General features: G+C 41.5%; 1 protein-coding gene across 1 annotated transcript in view; it reads right to left on the bottom strand.

Annotated features, from left to right (window-relative positions):
* Positions 1-328: 328 nt before the first annotated feature.
* The window catches only part of wdr18 (WD repeat domain 18), a 120,026-nt gene continuing 101,895 nt past the window's right edge, over positions 329-18,459 (bottom strand). The window contains exons 9-10 of the mRNA XM_078423638.1: positions 3,250-3,318; positions 329-1,246 (exon numbers count right to left, since the gene is read on the bottom strand). Of these exons, the coding sequence (XP_078279764.1) occupies positions 1,118-1,246; positions 3,250-3,318 (198 nt within the window). The 3' untranslated portion in view covers positions 329-1,117. The remainder of the gene's footprint in view (positions 1,247-3,249; positions 3,319-18,459) is intronic.

Below are 18,459 nucleotides of genomic sequence, written 5' to 3' on the forward strand. Positions count from 1 at the left end.
CCTGCAGGCAGCGGGTCATTCAGACTCTAGAAAAGGGTCTCGACCCGAAACGCCGCCTATTCCTTTCCTCCAGAGATGCTGCCTGACCCACAGAGTTACTCCAGCATTATGCGTCTATCTTGGGTGTAAACCGGCATCTGCAGTTCCTTTCTACACCTCTGTGGAATTGGGAAATATAAGGCAACTTGCCCAGGGGGACAAGGGGAAGCCACTAAGCATTCATTTTGAATTCCTGCATGTTTTACACAAAGGTTATGCCGTCTGGTGACATCCAACAATCGGACATCGATCTATGTTATGGAATGAGTGCTATTCATTAAGACTGAAGATGTTTATTGTACATTGAATATAAAACTCAGGCCTTTGGCACAATTACAATAGCAATTTACCCATTACCTCACACTCTGCAGAAAACTAGAAATTCTAAATGTCTGAGCTTTGAGGTATAGTTTGGCTGACATGGCGTAAACCGCCATAGTAAGTTTTAAGTCCATGTTCTAGTGAATCTGGAGTTATCTTAAGTATTTGATATAATAGATCTTGACTCGAAAAGGGAACTTGGTTCTTCAGGATTCAGAAATAAAACCATGTGCAAACAGAGCTCCAATTACCAGCATGTAGGGCCACGCACAGCCTATGTCTGCAAGGCTGTTACGTTTGCAAACAGATACTCAAACTGCAAAGTAAAAGAGAAAGTAAATGCAATACCTCCTGCAAAAAACAAAAAAAAAATCCTCAGCAGACCAAATATTAATTGCTCCCTCCATGTCATGATTGAAGAAATCTGGCAAGTTTATACTCAGTCACTCCTGGTATCAGATCTATTAGGGATCAATAAAGCTAACAAGCCCATGTGGACAATTTAAAAGCAGCTCAAGAAATACCTGACTTAAGTGGACCTGACTGTGCAAATGGGAAGAAGTGTTGGAGACAAACAACTCTGACCTCTGAAAGCTCAGCACAAACAACTCAAATGAAACAGACTTGTATAAATAGGGCACAGTTGGAAATGTTTGAGTGTACCGATTCATTTTACATAGCGGAGGCTGATATTATACTAACGTTTGACACTGAGAGTCACACAATTTGCATTATTTGCTTCCTTCATCCCTTTTACTTATGTCTGTTTTGTCAGAACTTGCACTGAAAAATCGTACAAGTCTCTGTTGATCTTCTTTAATGTCTTCACTTCATCCTCCAACTCAGCCACATGCATTTTGGTGTTCTCTCCATCTCCCAACATGTGCTGCAGAGGAAATTTGAAATTATATTACTCATTTATTGCAGATTTCTCTACAGTTTTTTTTATACCAACAGTAATGATCTTAATTAGCTCGCATGAAAGGATGTGAATTATAAAAGTCAGGTTATGCTTGAAATCAAATCAATTTTATTTTCAAGACTGCAAATAGACAGCAGGCCTCTTGGTATCTGAAGAGAGAAAAAGCCAGGTTGATCTTTATGTATATTCTGAAGATTGATACCACCCCTCAACTCCACCAAAAAACCTCGTAGGATGCAGAAATTATTGTGTTTTATTGGCAGCATGCATTTTGTTATGTTTAAATATATACTCTTCGGTTGCCTCAGAAACTATAAAGGAAAACGTTGATTCTACTGCTGGTGTCTGGGGTAAAATAACTCGGTTAGCCTTTGATGGCAGTGCATTATGCTCAGCACCTTTTCATTGAAACATTCTGGCACCATTTTATGAGCTTGTCAAAGGAAGCAATGAGTGTATAAAGTTAGGAGTTCCACATTTGCAAGATGCTAAATATCAGGAAAATGAATAAAAAATATATATATATTAAGCATGCATGAATATTGTATTGGTCAATGTGTATTGAAAGAACCAAATTAGAAAAGCAAATGTTTCTTTTCTTGCCGAGGAATAAGTAACAGCTGGACGAGCTCCACAGACATGTGCGTAGGGTTCTACCCGTATGAAGCTCCCTTACCATCAAAGAACACGACCTCCACAACTTTCGTTGTGCAAATGATGGCTTAACATTGTGCTAATGAGACCACAGAATTTAGAATATTGTGTTGTTCTGGGCACCATGTTATAGGAAAGATATTGTCAAGCTTGAAAGGGTTCAGAAAAGATTTACGAGGATGTTGCCAGGGTGCGAGCAATAGGGAGAGATTAAGTAGACTGGGTCTCTATTCCATGAGGGGAGATCTTATAGAGGTATAGAAAATCATGAGAGGAATAGATCGGGTAGATGCACAGAGTCTTTTACCCAAAGTAGAGGAATCGAGGACAAGAGGTCATTGGTTCAAGGTGAAGGGGAAAAGATTTAATAGGAATCCGAGGGGTAACTTCTTCACAAAGAGGGTGGTGGGTGTATGGAACAAGCTGCTTGAGGAGGTAGTTGAGGCTGGGACTATCCCATCGTTTATGAAACAGTTGGACAGGTACATAGATAGGACAGGTTTGGAGGGTTATGGATCAAGCGCAGGCAAGTGGGACTAGGGTAGCTGGGACATTGTTGGCCGGTGTGGGCGAGTTAGGCCGAAGGGCCTGTTTGCACACTGCATCATTCTATGACTCTATATCAAACCAGTAAAGTAGTTTCTTCAAGAACGGCAGCACAGCTGGTAGAGCCACTGCGCACAGCACCATGTTCAGGTTCAACCTTGACTCTGGTGCTGTCTGTATGGAATATGCACATTCTCCCTGTAGCCACGTGGCCTTCCTACTGGATGGTCCATTGCCCTGCCGCATCCCAAAGATGTGCAGGTGGGTAAGATAATTGGCCACTGCACTTAAATGAAAAGTAACAGTCCAGGAAGAGTAGAGATGAGGGTGACATGGTGGCACAGCAGTAGAGTTGCTGCCTTGCAGCACCAGAGACCTGGGTTCAATAATGACCATGGGTGCCATCTGTACGGAGTTTGTACGTTCTCCCTGTGACCTGCTTGGGTTTTCTCCGGGACTCCAGTTTCCTCCCACACTCGTGCAGGTACAGGTTTGCAGGCTAATTGGCTTGGTAAAATTGTAAATTGTCCCGAGTGTATGTGGGATAGTGTTAGTGTACGGGGATCACTGGTCGGCGTGGGCTTGGTGGGCCAAATGGACTGTTTCCTCACAGTATCTCTAAACTAAACTAAAAGAATTTGCGGGGTGACTAACAATATATTAATGCAGGATTGGTGTAAAAGGACGGTTGATGGTTGGCACCGAGGCTAAATCATATTTGTAATTTAAACTGTACATGACAAAGAATCCATTGAAGTGAGCCAAACCTTATCTGCAGCAGCACACATGAGGGAATACAACTGCTCTGCTCTTTCCCGGTTGCTTTCCTGAGCCTCCTGTTGAAAAATAATTTAGAACAGAAACATAAATGATTTATTTTCCGAAATAAAAATACTCTAAGGACAGTAAATGATGCAAAACTAAAGTAAAAATCACCCAGTCCATGAATTACTTATTCAGACATGTAAAATCTATTCTATAATGTCTGAGTACAAGGACATTAATATTTCTGAAACAGCAAATATATTTTTCATATTTGAAATTAATTTGCACTGCAGTTATCTCGAACTTGAATATACCATCTAAACATCATCAAACTCACGGGACTTGGTGTCAGCACTCATCTCTGCAACTAGATCCTCGCCTTCCTTACCCAGAGGATAGGGGACAAATCATCCTCTAGGATAATCTTCAACACTGGTGCTCCGCAAGGCTGCATTCTCAGCCCCCTTCTTTACTCATTGTACACCCATGACTGTGCAGCCATGTACAAATCTAATTCAATTTTCAAATTCGCAGACGACACCTCCATGGTGGGCCGGATATCAAATAATGATGAGACAGAGTACAGGAAGGAGTTCGAGATCCTTGTGTCGAGACCATGACCTTTCTCTCAATGTCAAGACAAAGGAGAGAGTGATCAACTTCAGGAAGCGTAGCAGTACACACATCCCAGTTTGTATTATAAGAAAATAACTGCAGATGCTGGTACAAATCGATTTATTCACAAAATGCTGGAGTAACTTAGCAGGTCAGGCAGCATCTCGGGAGAGAAGGAATGGGTGACGTTTTGGGTCTCAACCCTTCTTCAGACTGAAGAAGGGTCTCGACCCGAAACGTCACCCATTCCTTCTCTCCCGAGATGCTGCCTGACCTGCTGAGTTACTCCAGCATTTTGTGAATAAATCCCAGTTTGTATTGATGGCGCCGAAGTAGAGATGGTTGAAAACGTCAATTCCTAGGAGTCAATATCACCAAGAATTTCTCCTGGACCATCCATATTGAAGCGACGACCAAGAAAGTACACCAACTCCTCTACTTCCTTAGAAGGCTTAGGAAGTTTGGCACGTCCCCTACAACTCTCGCCAACATCTATAGTTGCACCATAGAAAGCATTTTATCAGGATACATCACAGCTTGGTTTGGGAACAGCTCCATCCAACACCGCATAGAAATTGCAGCGAATTGTGGACACAGCCCTGACCATCACACAAACCAACCTCCCTTTCATGACTCCATTTATACCTCACACTGGCCTGGCAAGGCTAGGGACGAGTCGCACCTTGGCCACTCCCTCTTCTCCCCTCTCCCATCAGGCAAAACGTATAGAAATGTGAAAACGCACACCTCCAGATTCAGGGGCAGTTTCTTCCTAGCTGTTATCAGGCAACTCAATCATCCTACCACAACCAGAGAGCAGTCCTGAACTACTATCTACCTCACTGTTGACCCTAGGACTATCCTTGATCGGACTTTGCTGACTTTACCTTGCACTAAACGTTATTCCATTATCATGTATCTATACACTCTAAATGGCTCGATTGTAATCATGTATTGTCTTTCCGCAGACTGGATAGCACGCATCTAAAGGTTTTCACTGTACTTCGGTACATGTGCGAAACTATAAAAGTGAACTAAACAAACTGAGGTTGTTTAGAACAAAGAGGATGGGAGAGAAGTGGGGCTAAGTGATTTCATAATGAATCACATTATGTTCGCCATATTGATATTGAAGAATGTAGGCCCATCGACGGTGCACAAGAGGAAGAGACTATACACAAAGCAGTACCCAAAGAGTCTGCATTGGAGGAACAGTATTTCACAGATTAATAACAAGAGGCAAAGGAATGAATTGTAAAAGAAAATGGTGCAGTAAATTTTGATTGCAAGAAAGACAGACCAGCAAATGGAGTTTTGAAAGACCAATGAAGGCAACTACAGAGAAGCAGTGTCCATAGCTATATTAATATAACAGGAAAGATTCTATAAGTTTATGACCAGTAGAAACATTTCCAATCAGACTTTTGTAAAACTCAAATATATAGAGTACTTATAACACTAATATTCAAATGTTTTGATAGTAATATTTTTATACGACATGGAAAGTGGTCATCGAGCGTAATCAAAGACTTGTCCCATTCCGGTCATTCCTTCTCCTCCCAGCTCCCATCCATCAGAAGGTACAGAAGCTTGAAAGCGCACACCACCAGACTCAAGAACAGCATCTTCCCCTCTGTTATCAGGTTTCTGAATGGTCCTTCCTTAAGCTAGGGTACTGTCCAATTCACCTCTACCCTATTGTGGACATTATCTCTGGAACTGATGTACTACAATGCTGAGAACTATATTCTGCACTTTGTATCATATGTCTTCTTCCCCACCCTATCGTGTTTTGCCACTTTCAGAGAACAATAGACTTGGACCCCTGCATCTCTGTTCATGAACATTGTTGAGGTCCCTGCCATTTACTGTACATGTCCTAACCTAACTGACCTTTCAATGTTTATCACTTCACACTTGACAGAAACAAATCTTCTGTCAATGCTCCGTAACTTTCCATGTTGTGATCTTAGACAACCTTCCTTGCTATCCACACCACCACCTATTTTGGAGTCATCCATAGATTTACTCGTCATACCTTCTGCAAGTCACTAAAGTGTACCACCAACAAGCACAGATCCCAATCTTGGTGACACACTACTGGTCATAGACTTCCATTCAGAAAAAACATCCTCCTACCAGTAACATCTGCCTCCTGCCACAAACCAATTTTGGATCCAATTACCCAGCTCGCCGCAGATCCCACATGCATTAAATGTGGGAGGAAATCGGAGCACTTGGAGAACCCCGTCCACAATCATATGGAGAAGATGCAAACAACACTGAGGTCAGAAATGAACCCAGGTTTCTGGAACTGTGAGGAGCAACTCTGATAGGTTAGTGTTTCCTCCAAACTATAGTTTGGGAATCAATCTCATTAAACTATGCGTTTTGATACAATTTTGATTAATATACCTCATATGAATGCAATTTTGTCAGACTCTTAAAATTTAGTAGAATCCAACACATATTACATTAACTGTTGGAGTAACCTGCTGAGAGCACCTGGTGTACTCATTATATAGTAAATAGCAACATTTCTCATAAGTAACGTCTTAAATTGCTTTCTTGTTCTGTTTCCTCTTCTGAAAGCACCAACTCACTTCAGCATACAGGCTTCATTGGTATCTCTAGATGTTTTGTATGCCATCCAAGGTCCATCATATCGTGAGCCATTTTTGCAAATAATGTCAAAAGAATTCAACAACATTTTATCAAAGTTGAGAAATTAGTCTGTTTGTGGAACATGTCCCAGAGAGCTTACCATTTTATCTCCATATTCAGTTAGTTTTAACATTACCCCATTTTATGTACTAGCACCAATATCTGCCCAATATCCACACGCTCAAACTAAGACACAATTCTTTAGCTTTAGCGATACAGGTGCTTCGGCGCACCTAGTCCGCGTCGACCAGCGATCACCCCTTACCCTACACACTAGGACCAATTTACAATTTTACCAGAGTCAATTAACCTACAAACCTCTACGTCTTTGGAGTGTGGGAGGAAACCGGAGAAAGCCCAAGCTGTTACAGGGAGAATATACAAACTCTACAGCCAGCAACTGTAGTCAGGATTGAACCCGGGTCTCTGGTGCTACAATGCAGCAACTCTACCACTGCGCCATCATGCCGCCCTGTACCTTCTCTGTATCTTCCCTTGCCGCAGGTTTCTAATTTCAATCAATTTATGAGTAAATAAGGAAGCTGTGAAAAAAGATAATGATTAAACTAAAATTTAAGATCTGCATGTAATTTTCTGGAGCTATGCTACAGAAAGAACATTGAAACCCTGGAGAATGATCAATGTATCATCAGCCAGATGCTGCCAAAAATTGGAATAAATAGTTCTGAGAAATCCATAGCTGAGATTATTTCCAATGGAGGAGAGAAGACCAAGCATTTTAATAAAGATTCCCAATCTTTTGAATGATTTTAATTGTGAATAGGGAGCTACCATTTCATCATGGTTGCAAAGTTATTGGCAAATGGGTCATAACATTAGAATTGGGTTTGAGAGTGAGGAACAACTTTGGGAGAAATGGTCTGCATAAACATTTCTCCTTTCATCCTTTGCTCTCTACTCATCTACTAGAGGACTAGAGAGCGTAAGATGAAATATCTGCTACAACCATACGGTTCTGGGTTCAGTTCCCCTGCTGGAAACACACGACTGCAGAGTTCAACAGTACACATCAGCTTGGCTTAGTCATTCTCACCGTGGGTTTAATCTACAATGTGGTAACAAGTAATTCAGGAAATCAGGTTAGAGCAATACTGGGAGAACACTGCCTCAGTATTGTCTCTATTTCATTTAAATAAGAAACCAAAAACAAGGCCTGAAAATGTTTTAAATGGCGAACCACGAAGATTTTTGATGCTACTTGAAGTGCAGTGTATTCCTCTTGGTGTTCTGACCCATACACAACCAGCATCACCAAACACAGAGAAGTGCTGCTTTGGAATGAATGGCAAAACATCATGGAGCATGCTGAAGGCACAAGTTCAAGTTCATTTATTTTTCATTCGTCATATCCTTTTGAATGCAGATTTGCTCGTACTGATTAATGCAACATATGCATTCAAATTGAAGAGCTAGAAAGCAATTTTATGAAGAGAAATCTGCCAACTATACATATATCGTATATTCTGGCCGGCCATTTGTTTTAACAATCCTTTTCAAACTATATCTTAATTAAATGAAATAATTGTGAAATTTAAAAATGGATCCACAATAATTTAGTTCATATTAAAAGTCATTATAATGAAGAGGTACTTATGTTAAATAAATGCAAGCTGTCTACCATGATAATATTCAACCGAAAAGTTGTGCAAATCAAGGACCCAGCTTCACTTTAATTTCTAAAACAATATTAGGCCAAAGTCATTAAATTTAAGGAGGTGTAAGAGCCAGATTTGGATGTTCGTAAATGTCTTGGCAGAGTGGAGGGGATGGGGATGGGGAAAGACAACGGTCGGGATGGATTCCACCTTCAAAAACGAATTAGCAGCTATACAGGAAAGTCATGAGGTAATAGATAAATGGGACACAATGCGTGAAAGGATACAGCAGCTGTATTTATTTAGGTTGCATCTATAGAATTTTTCTCTGCGTTGAAATAAACCTCATTCTGTCTTTACCAGCTTTTCAGATCTCAATCAATGCGGCAGTAGGAAAGTTACTATTCCTTTTGGGAAATAGTTTCAGGAAAGTAAAACAAACCGTCAGACAGGAGCAACTATTTTGAACAACTATAGAGGGTTGGCACGCACAAGAATAGGATCTCACATCTTAATTATTCACCCAACAGGCTCACAGTTGACATTTATTTAAATGGATGGATTTGCTGCCAAACCCTATGAAGTTGTAACAAAATGCAATCTACGGAAGAGAGATGAAAAATAATTGAGGGATAGAGCCAGAAGATGAAAAATAAGAATAAAAACCCAGCACTTAACATCAATTGGTGTTTTGATCTGTAATGTTAAAACCTCTCTGCTTTCTACCAACTACAAAGCTTGTCATTGTAGGAATTGTCCTTCCCTACCAACTGCCCCTGAGTGGAATACAAATCCCAGGACAGTCTATTTGTATCCTGGTCAAATACTGGGAAAGGAAAGAACTTCATGTGGCACGGTGGTGCAGCAGTAGAGTTGCTGCCTTACAGCGCCAGAGACCTGGCCTTGATCCTGGCTATGGGTGCTGTCTGTACAGAGTTTGTAAGTTCTCCCCGTGACCTTGTGGGGTTTTCCCAGGTACTCCGGTTTCCTCCCACACTCCAAAGGTTGATTTGGCTTTGGTAAAAATTGGAAATTGTCCCTAGTGTGTAGGATGGTATTAATGTGTGGGCATCACTGGTCAGGGTGGACTCAGTGGGCCGAAGGGCTGTTTCCGTGCTGTACCTCTAAAGTAAACTAAATTAAACTTATCAAACTTATCACAGTGTATATATATCATAATCATAATCGGAAGGGTCTCGACCCGAAACGTCACCCATTCCTTCTCTCCCGAGATGCTGCCTGACCTGCTGAGTTACTCCAGCATTTTGTGAATAAATCGATTTGTACCAGCATCTGCAGTTATTTTCTTATAATCATAATCGTAATTTATTAGCCAAGTATGTTTTGCAACATACGAGGAATTTGGTTTGCCATACAGCCATACCAAAAAAGCAACAACACACAACTACATAAACATTTGACAAAAACATCCACCACAGCGGCCCCTCCACATTCCCCACTGTGATGGAAGGCAATAAAGTCTTATCTTCTTTCCTCCCACGGTTGGGGGAGTCGAACCATCCGTGATCGAGCTCCCATGTCGGGGCGGTCTAAGCTCCCGCATCGGGGCGGTCGAACTCCTGTGGCTTAGAGTCCCCGAAGTCGGCCGCTAAGCAGGGACCGCGAGCTTCACGATGTTAAAGTCCGCAGCTCCCGCAGGTTGGAGCACCCGAGGCCGACCACTGGCAAAAGGATCGCCCACTTCAAGATGTTAAAGTCCGCAGGTTCCGCGGTTTTGGAGCTCTGGAAGTCCCAGCAAGAGGCCACCAACTCCACGATGTTAGACTTGGAAAAAGTCGCATCTCCGTCGATTGTTCGACGTACCCTACAAAGAGGCAGGCATAGCTGGTGCCCATGCGATTGCCCATAGCTACGCCTTGGATTTGGAGGAAGTGGGAGAAGTTGAAGAAGTTGTTGAAGGTAAGGACCAGCTCTGCTAGGCGGAAGAGAGTATTAGTAGAAGGAAATTGGCTGGTGCTGTGGTTGAGGAAGAAACGGAGGGCTTTAAGACCTTCCTGGTGGGGGATGGAGGTGTCGAGTGCCTGGACATCCATAGTAAAGATGAGGGAGTGGGGGCCTCTACTTACAAAGTGCCACTTAATCATATGCAACCATCACAGCTATGGAGATTAAATGCTGTCTTCATCTTTGCAATCTACTGAACTTCAATAAAAAGAACAGCGAAGCCAAATGTGCACAGAATTAGCAGCTGTGCTATTAGATTAATTCGAAATAGGTTGGCAAGATTCGCGAATATTTTTTTGCAGGCAACGGAGTCAACGAAAAAATGCTAACATCATGCAACATGTTCCTTGTTTAATTCTTTAAAAACTTATACCCTCAAACATAATCTGATTAATGTCATCACCGCGACTAATAGCGAAGCTCAAAATAGGCTCCTACGGAGGACAGAATCTGCAATTTAACACATGTATTTTATGGTTGGAGCTGACAATTCTCTCATAATCATCATCACAATTGACAGATATTCTAAGTGCACTGTTTCTGAGAAACGTCCATGTTACTGAAAGCTATTTTATTCTCCAAAAAGGCAAACCTATTTCTATGCCTGACCCACTCTTGCGTGATAGATGCCAACAGAGAACGGTGAAAGAACAAAGCCTTCATTTGTCTTGAGAGTAAACCCTAGGCAAGGGAAGTGAAATGTGCACTAATGTATCTACTTTATTAGAAGTTTAAACAGATTCTGCATGTCACCGAATACTCTAACTTCTACCGATGCGCTCCAGAAAGTATCCTGGCTGATTGCCTCATGGCTTGGTACAGCAATTCTGACTCACGTGAAAATTAGGAGGATGCAGAGTGATGGATCATCCGGGCCATCACAGGCACAACCCTCCCTAGCATCGAAAGTATCCACATGAGGCAGTTCCATTGTCATGGAGGTAATTGCCAGAGGAGTTGATGTAGGTACTATCATAATATTTAAGAAATATTAAGATAGGTTTGCAGGGTTATGGGACAAGCACAGGCAGGTAGGATGAGTGTAGATGGGGCACGTTGGTCAGCCTGGGCAAGGTGGCTCTAAGGGCCTGCTTCCACGCTGTATGACTATGACTAAGGATCGCCACCACACTCTTCTCAACCTACAGGGCAGGAGGCATTGAAGCCTGAAGTCCCATGACACAAGTTCAGGAACAGCCACTTTCCTACATACCATCAGGTTCTTGAACCAAAGTGCACATCCTACCTCGGCAACGCAGCAATATGGACCATGTCTTGCACTATCGTGGACTTATTTTTCTAAAAATGTATTGCACAAATATCTTACATTTGCATAGTATTTTTCTTTTTCCTGTCTTGTATAATTTATGTATCATTTATAATTTATGTTTTGTGTGTTGTTTAAGACCATGTGCCTGTGATACTACTGCAAGCAAGACTGTCATTGTACCTGCACCTCAATGTACTTGTGCATATAATAATAAACTGGAATTGACTTGAAGGAAACATTAGTCCAAGCTGCCACTCAGATTACCACTCTTGCTGGAAAATGCAAATGTAGTGATACCATTATTAATGCTCACTGAACTCAGAGTGCACATGTGGAAGTGGAGGCAGCGCCTGCATTTTAGACTTTAGATTTTAGAAATACAGCATGGAAACAGGCTCTTCGGCCCACCGAGTCCACACTGACCAGCGATCCCCCAGTACACTAACACGCTAATCCTACACGCTAATTTACAATTTTTACAGAAGCCAATTAATCTATAAACCTGTACGTATTTAGAGTGTGGGAGGAAACCGAAGCACCCAGAGAAAACCCACGTGATCACAGGGAGAACGTGCAAACTCCTTACAGACAGGCACCCGCAGTCAGGGTTGAACCCGGGTCTCAGGCGCTGTAAGGCAGCAACTCTACTGCTGCGCCACCATACGCCACTATTGCATTCAAGAGAGAAGTGGAATAAATTGAAAATCCAGCAATGATACCAAAAGTGACAAAGCATGGGATTAGTCTGGGAGATTCAGTGGAGTTGCCAATATCATCAGAAATACTGCAAAAGGATAAGGAAATAGGTTCTATAATATTGTAGCTCCGACCCTTTTAACTTATAAACAAAAATTGCACCAACTACAACGGGGCAGAAATTGTTACTGGGTAATAGTTATTGTAAATTTACCACTCTTGACCTCAAATTTATTTTCTGAGATAAATTCCATAACTATGAGATGTGCTTCATACAACCAGTGTAATCTATGTGTGAAAGATAAATAAATGATCCTTTCCCCCCAAGTGCTAGTTAATGTCATCTAAATGTCAGATTATGCTTTACAAGTTGTGACACAAGGTTACTCCAGGTATCGGGATTTTAAACAAATTGGATATTCATTTAAATTGTGAAACACTTACAAGACAAACAGACTCCAGTAAAAGATTTTAAACCCTACTCAGATTGTCGCAGTACATGCAACAATAATAAACCTAAACCTAATTGTGGAGGGCAGGGGATAGAGGAACATTGCTACCTACAAACAATATGCACATGAACGCATCCCAACAGGTTACTAAATGGTGATCAAATATTGGGGTTTCTGGCTGCTTTTTCCAACATCGAGGTCAATTATATTTCTCCTACATGCCTTGCTGAAAATGTATGGATGGCTGGGATTGAAGATGTGACTTTTCTCATCTGTTGGGTTTAACAGCTTTGCAGGCCATTAACCCACTGAATTACTGGGAAGCGAAGTAATATTTTCTTTTCCAATTTTCAATGCCACTATGATATTCCTGTGTTGCAAAGATAAAAGGTCAGCTTACTTTAAAAAAAAATCTATCAGTACTTATTTCTGTGAATTGGCATATCACAAACTGAGTTCCTACCACGACAGAAACTTGGGCAATGTCACCTTTGTCCCAGAAAGAAATAACTTACAGTGCCCTCCATAATGTTTGGGACAAAGACTCATCATTTATTTATTTGCCTCTGTACTCCACAATTTGAGATTTGTAATAGAAAAGAAAATCACATGTGGTTAAAGTGCACATTATTTATTAAAGGCCATTTTTATACATTTTGGTTTCACCATGTAGAAATTACAGCTGTGTTTGTACATAGTCCCCCCATTTCAGGGCACCATAATGTTTGGGACACATGGCTTCACAGGCATTTGTAATTGTTCAGGTGTGTTTAATTGCCTCTTTAATGCAGGTAAAAGAGAGCTCTCAGCACCTACTCTTTCCTCCAGTCTTTCCGTCACCTTTGGAAACGTTTATTGCTGTTTATTAACATGAGGACCAAAGTTGTTCCAATGAAAGTCAAAGATTCCATTATGAGACTGAGAAACAAGAATATAACTGTTAGAGACATCAGCCAAACCTTAGGTTTACCAAAATCAACTGTTTGGAACATCATTCATTCAGAAGAAAGAGAGCACTGGTGAGGTTACTAATCGCAAAGGGACTGACAGACCAAGGAAGACTTCCACAGCCGATGACAGAAATAATGAAAAATCTCAAAGCACATGTCCGACAGGAGTCAGGTGTGGATTTATCAATGACCACTGTCCGCTGAAGACAGAAATACAGAGGTTACACTACAAGATGCAAACCACTGGTTAGCCGCAAAAATAGGATGGCCAGGTTACAGTTTGCCAAGAAGTACTTAAAAGAGCAACCACAGTTCTGGAAAAAGGTCTTGTGGACAGATGAGACAAAGATGAATGTATATCAGTGTGATGGCAAGAACAAAGTATTGGGGAGAGACCGAACTGCCCTAGATCCAAAGCATACCACCTCATCTGTGAAACACGGTGGTGGGGGGGTTATGGCTTGGCGGCTGAAGGTACTGGCTCACTTATCTTCATCGATACAACTGCTAATGGTAGCAGCATAATGAATTCTGAAGTGTACAGACACATCGTAGGCAGTTCATTCTACAGCAAGACAATGATCCCAAACATACTGCGAAAGCAACAAAGGAGTTTTTCAAAGCTAAAAAATGGTCAATTCTTGAGTGGCCAAGTTAATCACCTGATCTGAACCCAATTGAGCATGCCTTTTATATGCTGAAGAGAAAATTGAAGGGGACTAGCCCCCAAAACAAGCATAAGCTAAAGATGGATGTATTACAGGCCTGGCAGAGCATCACCAGAGAAGACATCCAGCAACTGGTGATGTCCATGAATCGCAGACTTCAAGCAGTCATTGCATGCAAAGGATATGCAACAAAATACTAAACATGACTACTTTCATTTACATGGCATTGCTGTGTCCCAATCATTAGGATGCCTTGAAATGGGGGGACTATGTATAAACACCGCTGTAATTTCTACATGGTGAAACCAAAATGCATAAAAATGGCCTTTATTAAAATCTGACAACGTGCACTTTAACCACATGTGATTTTTTTCTATTACAAATCTCAAATTATGGAGTACAGAGGCAAATAAATAAATTATGGGTCTTTGTCCCAAACATTTTGAAGGGCACTGTATTTATATCATGCATTTTATAACGTCAGGATGTTGCAAAGCATGTACAGTCAGCAATCAAACAGATATAAAACATTTGTTGGTGAACAACCCCTTTCTCCTAAGCAGTAAACACAATTAACTCTACCTCTGGTCTTCTTGCTTTCGCCCTAAACCTACAAGCTTTTAAGAACTAAATGAAATGCTAAAACATCAAAACTCCTCATTTTTACCTTGCCTGTGCTTTTTCATCTGCGGTGTGGTACAGTGCTATGAATTACCGTCATAGAGTGATACAGCGTGGAAACAAGCCCTTCAGCCCAAATTTCCAACATGTCCAGGCTACACTAGTCCCACCTGCCCGCGTTTGGTCCATATCCCTCCAAACCTGTCCTATCCATGTACCTGTCTAACTGTTTCTTAAATGTTAGGATAGTCCCTGTCTCAACTAGCTCCTCTGGCAGCTTGTCCTATACACCCACCACCCTTTGTGCGAAAAAGTTAGCCCATAGATTCCTATTAAATCTTTTCCCCTTTACCTTAAACCAATGTCCTCTGGTCTTCGATTCACCTACTCTGGGCAAGAGACTCGGTGCATCTACCCGATCTATTTCTCTCATTCACCAGAGATTGATCAAGGAACAATTTACCCTTTAACATTGGACTGAGAAAGTGAAACAGAGTGAGGTGCAAGACCCAAGAGACTGCAGATGCTGAAATCTTGAGCGAAAACAAAGTGCTCAAGGGAAACTCAGTGGGACAGGCAGCATCTACGGAAGGAAGTGGACAGACAACATTTTGGGTTGGGATCTTTCTTCAGAGAAAGTTGAGGGAGGGGATTGTAGTACTTACAGCCTAGATGGCTGCACATGCATAATATATACAGGATTGGGTCATTCAATCAGGTCATGACTGATCTTTTACTTTACTGCACTAATCCCATATTCATTAATTCCCTTAAGGTTTTATAATCTGTCCCCCTATGTCTCGATTATATTTTGCAACTAAACCTCCACAGCCCTCGTGTAAAAAATCACTACTGCATGGTTTACAGCTCTACCCTAAATGCAAACTCTACATGTAAGATTGCCACACTCGACTCCATACACTCACTGAGTGGTGAATCATTGTTCAACCTCTCCACTGCAAGGATATATTCTTAAGGAAATCAGACCTGAATATAACATTCCAATTATAGAGTTATGAAGGCTGACCATAACTGGAGCAATACGTCTCTATGTTTGGATTTAAATCCTCTCGTAATAAAGGCCAAAATATCATTTGCCTCTGTTACTACTTGGCAAATCTGCAAGTTAATATTGGTTGCCAATAAGCCAACAATAAAAATTTGGAATGCGCAATCTAGCAGAACTGAAGCACCACTATGATTTTGGAGGCTTGTAAAGCTGAAAGGAGACAATGGAATTATTGAAAATACATGCGAATTTAAAAATCAGGATATTAGGGATTAATGTATGCGTGCTCAGAAATGGAAACTTGTTGCAAATTTAGGTATAGACAGCTGTTTTGGGATTTATGGAGCAAGGCTGGGGAGGAAAGCATTGTGGTAGGAGCACTATTGTAGAAGTAAGGAGATGGAAGCAGGCAGTCTTACAGATACAGAGAACATGAGATCAGAAGGAATTGGATATTTTGGTCCAAGAACTAGCAACAACAATGGAGTTCAACTGGGCAATTTTAGAAATGCACTAGAGAAAGTGGACGCGTTGGGCCCAAACCTCTCCTGCATTGGTGCAGCACCCTCTACTCCCCCCCCCCCTCCCCCCACTCCATCCCCCACAACCCCCCTTATCCTCCCTCCTCCCCCCTCACCCCCTCCCACCACCCCCCTCCCTAGGAGATTTTAAACATTAAAATGTGAATAACTTATAACACCGATTTCAATGAAACCTCTTCCATTAGCACCAAAGGGATGACGGTGAGTAAGGTGGGCCTAAAATTGTGGCGCTATCGTGTACCGTTTTGGCTGTAGTTCACCAATAAACAAACAAACGAGAGTTTTAGTATATAGATAGATTTCAACTTCAGTCTAGTTAGCTCCAGTAAGACAAAGCCAAGGGGCGGCACAGTGGCGCAGCAGTAGAGTTGCTGCCTTACAGCGCAAGAGACCCGGGTTCGATCCTGAATACGGGTGCTGTTTGTACGGAGTTGTACGTTCTCCCTGTGGGTTTCTCTGGGTGCTCTGGTATCCTCCCTCACTCCAAAGACATTTAGGTTTGGATGATAATTGGCTTCTATAAATTGTAAATTATCCCTAGTGTGTAGAATAGTGCTGGTGTACAGGATGATTGCGGGTCGGCGCGGACTCGGTGGGCCAAAGGGCCTGTTTCTGCGCTGTATCTTTAAAGCCAGCAAGAAAATTTGAAGTTTCTATTTTTAGTAATCATGATAATTCTTGGTTGAAAATCCAATATAATGACATGAAACTGTGACACGGCGAACTACACATTTACCATACTGTAGTTACCCTGATTAATCAGTAGTGTTTCTTGATGCCAATCAATTTTTATATAACTTAATTTCCAAAGTGAAATTCTAATGTTAAGTATTAAACTGTTGCAAGTTACTGCAGTACAGTATTTCAATCAAACAGCCATTTTCTACTCCTAGGCAATAAAATGCAACACATGTTCCAACTTTGTTGATCTGGAAATTGCCAAAACAGAAACAAGAAACTGTTTGCCAGGGTTTTGCTGCAGAATCAGCGATGTGAAGTAGCACCTGGCACACCTGATAGTAATCTAGAACACTGTACATTACAGACAGAAATGGGAATGCTAAATAGTCTAAATGCTGCAACAGCTTAAAATGCACAAGCCACAGTGTCTTCAACTCTTTCAATTTGATGCATTATACACTTCATACCCTTTATTTTCAGCTCTGCCTTTTGATTTGTTGTTTTTGGAGTGGTGCTTGTTGGAAGACTCGGTTCTCATAATTGACAAAGGAGATTTTAAAGCCAAGTGCTAGCATGTCGAGCGTGCAGATCAGCAGGGCAAGGGAAAGACAAGCTGTGGAGTTTTAAATTAACTGCTTGGCTTGAAAAATAAGTGGGATTTATGATGAGGCAGGGCGCGCAGTCAATGGTGTGAAGGAAAATGACAAAGTTGTGATAATGGATTGTTTTTGTTTTAGGTTAAAACTCAATCCAGAGCACAACGTATGATGGATGAATATCACGTGGTTCAGTGTAAGCTAGAAACCCAAGATGGTGGGATAGGGACGAAAGGTAATGGACAAATGGTGCAGCGTAAGAGCTAGCGAGAAAGAGGTGGATATGGTTGTTTACAGATGACACTAAAGTGGGTGATAATATATATAGCGAAGGTGATTATCAAAGGTTATAGCAGGATCTTAATCAGTTGGGCAAGTGGGCAGAGGAATGGTAAATGGAGTTTAATGCAGATAAGTGTGATGTGTTGCATTTTGGAAAGTCTAACCAGGGCAGGAACTTCTCAGTAAATAGCACAACTCTGGGGAGTGTTGTAGAGCAGAGGAATCTAGAAGTGCAGGTACATACTTCCTTATAAATGGTATTCCAGGTAGATGAGGTAGTCAGGAAAGCTTTCGGCTCATTGGCCTTCTTCAGTCAGGGTATTGAGTATAGAAGTTGGGATGTTATGTTACAGCTGTCCAACTGCACTGGTGATTACTGCAGTTACTGCAGTACAATATTTCAATCAAACAGCCATTTTCTACTCCTAGGCAATAAACTGCAGTCCTGGCAACATTTGGGGGTTTAGTGTTCAGTTTTGGTCACCCTCCTATGGGAAAGATGTTGTTATGCTAGAAAGAGTGCAGAAAGGATGTTGCCAGGATTTGAGGGCCTGAGCTACAGAGAGGTTGGGCAGGCTAAGACTG

Source organism: Rhinoraja longicauda, chromosome 28, assembly GCF_053455715.1.
Source record: "Rhinoraja longicauda isolate Sanriku21f chromosome 28, sRhiLon1.1, whole genome shotgun sequence".
Taxonomy (NCBI): domain Eukaryota; kingdom Metazoa; phylum Chordata; class Chondrichthyes; order Rajiformes; family Arhynchobatidae; genus Rhinoraja; species Rhinoraja longicauda.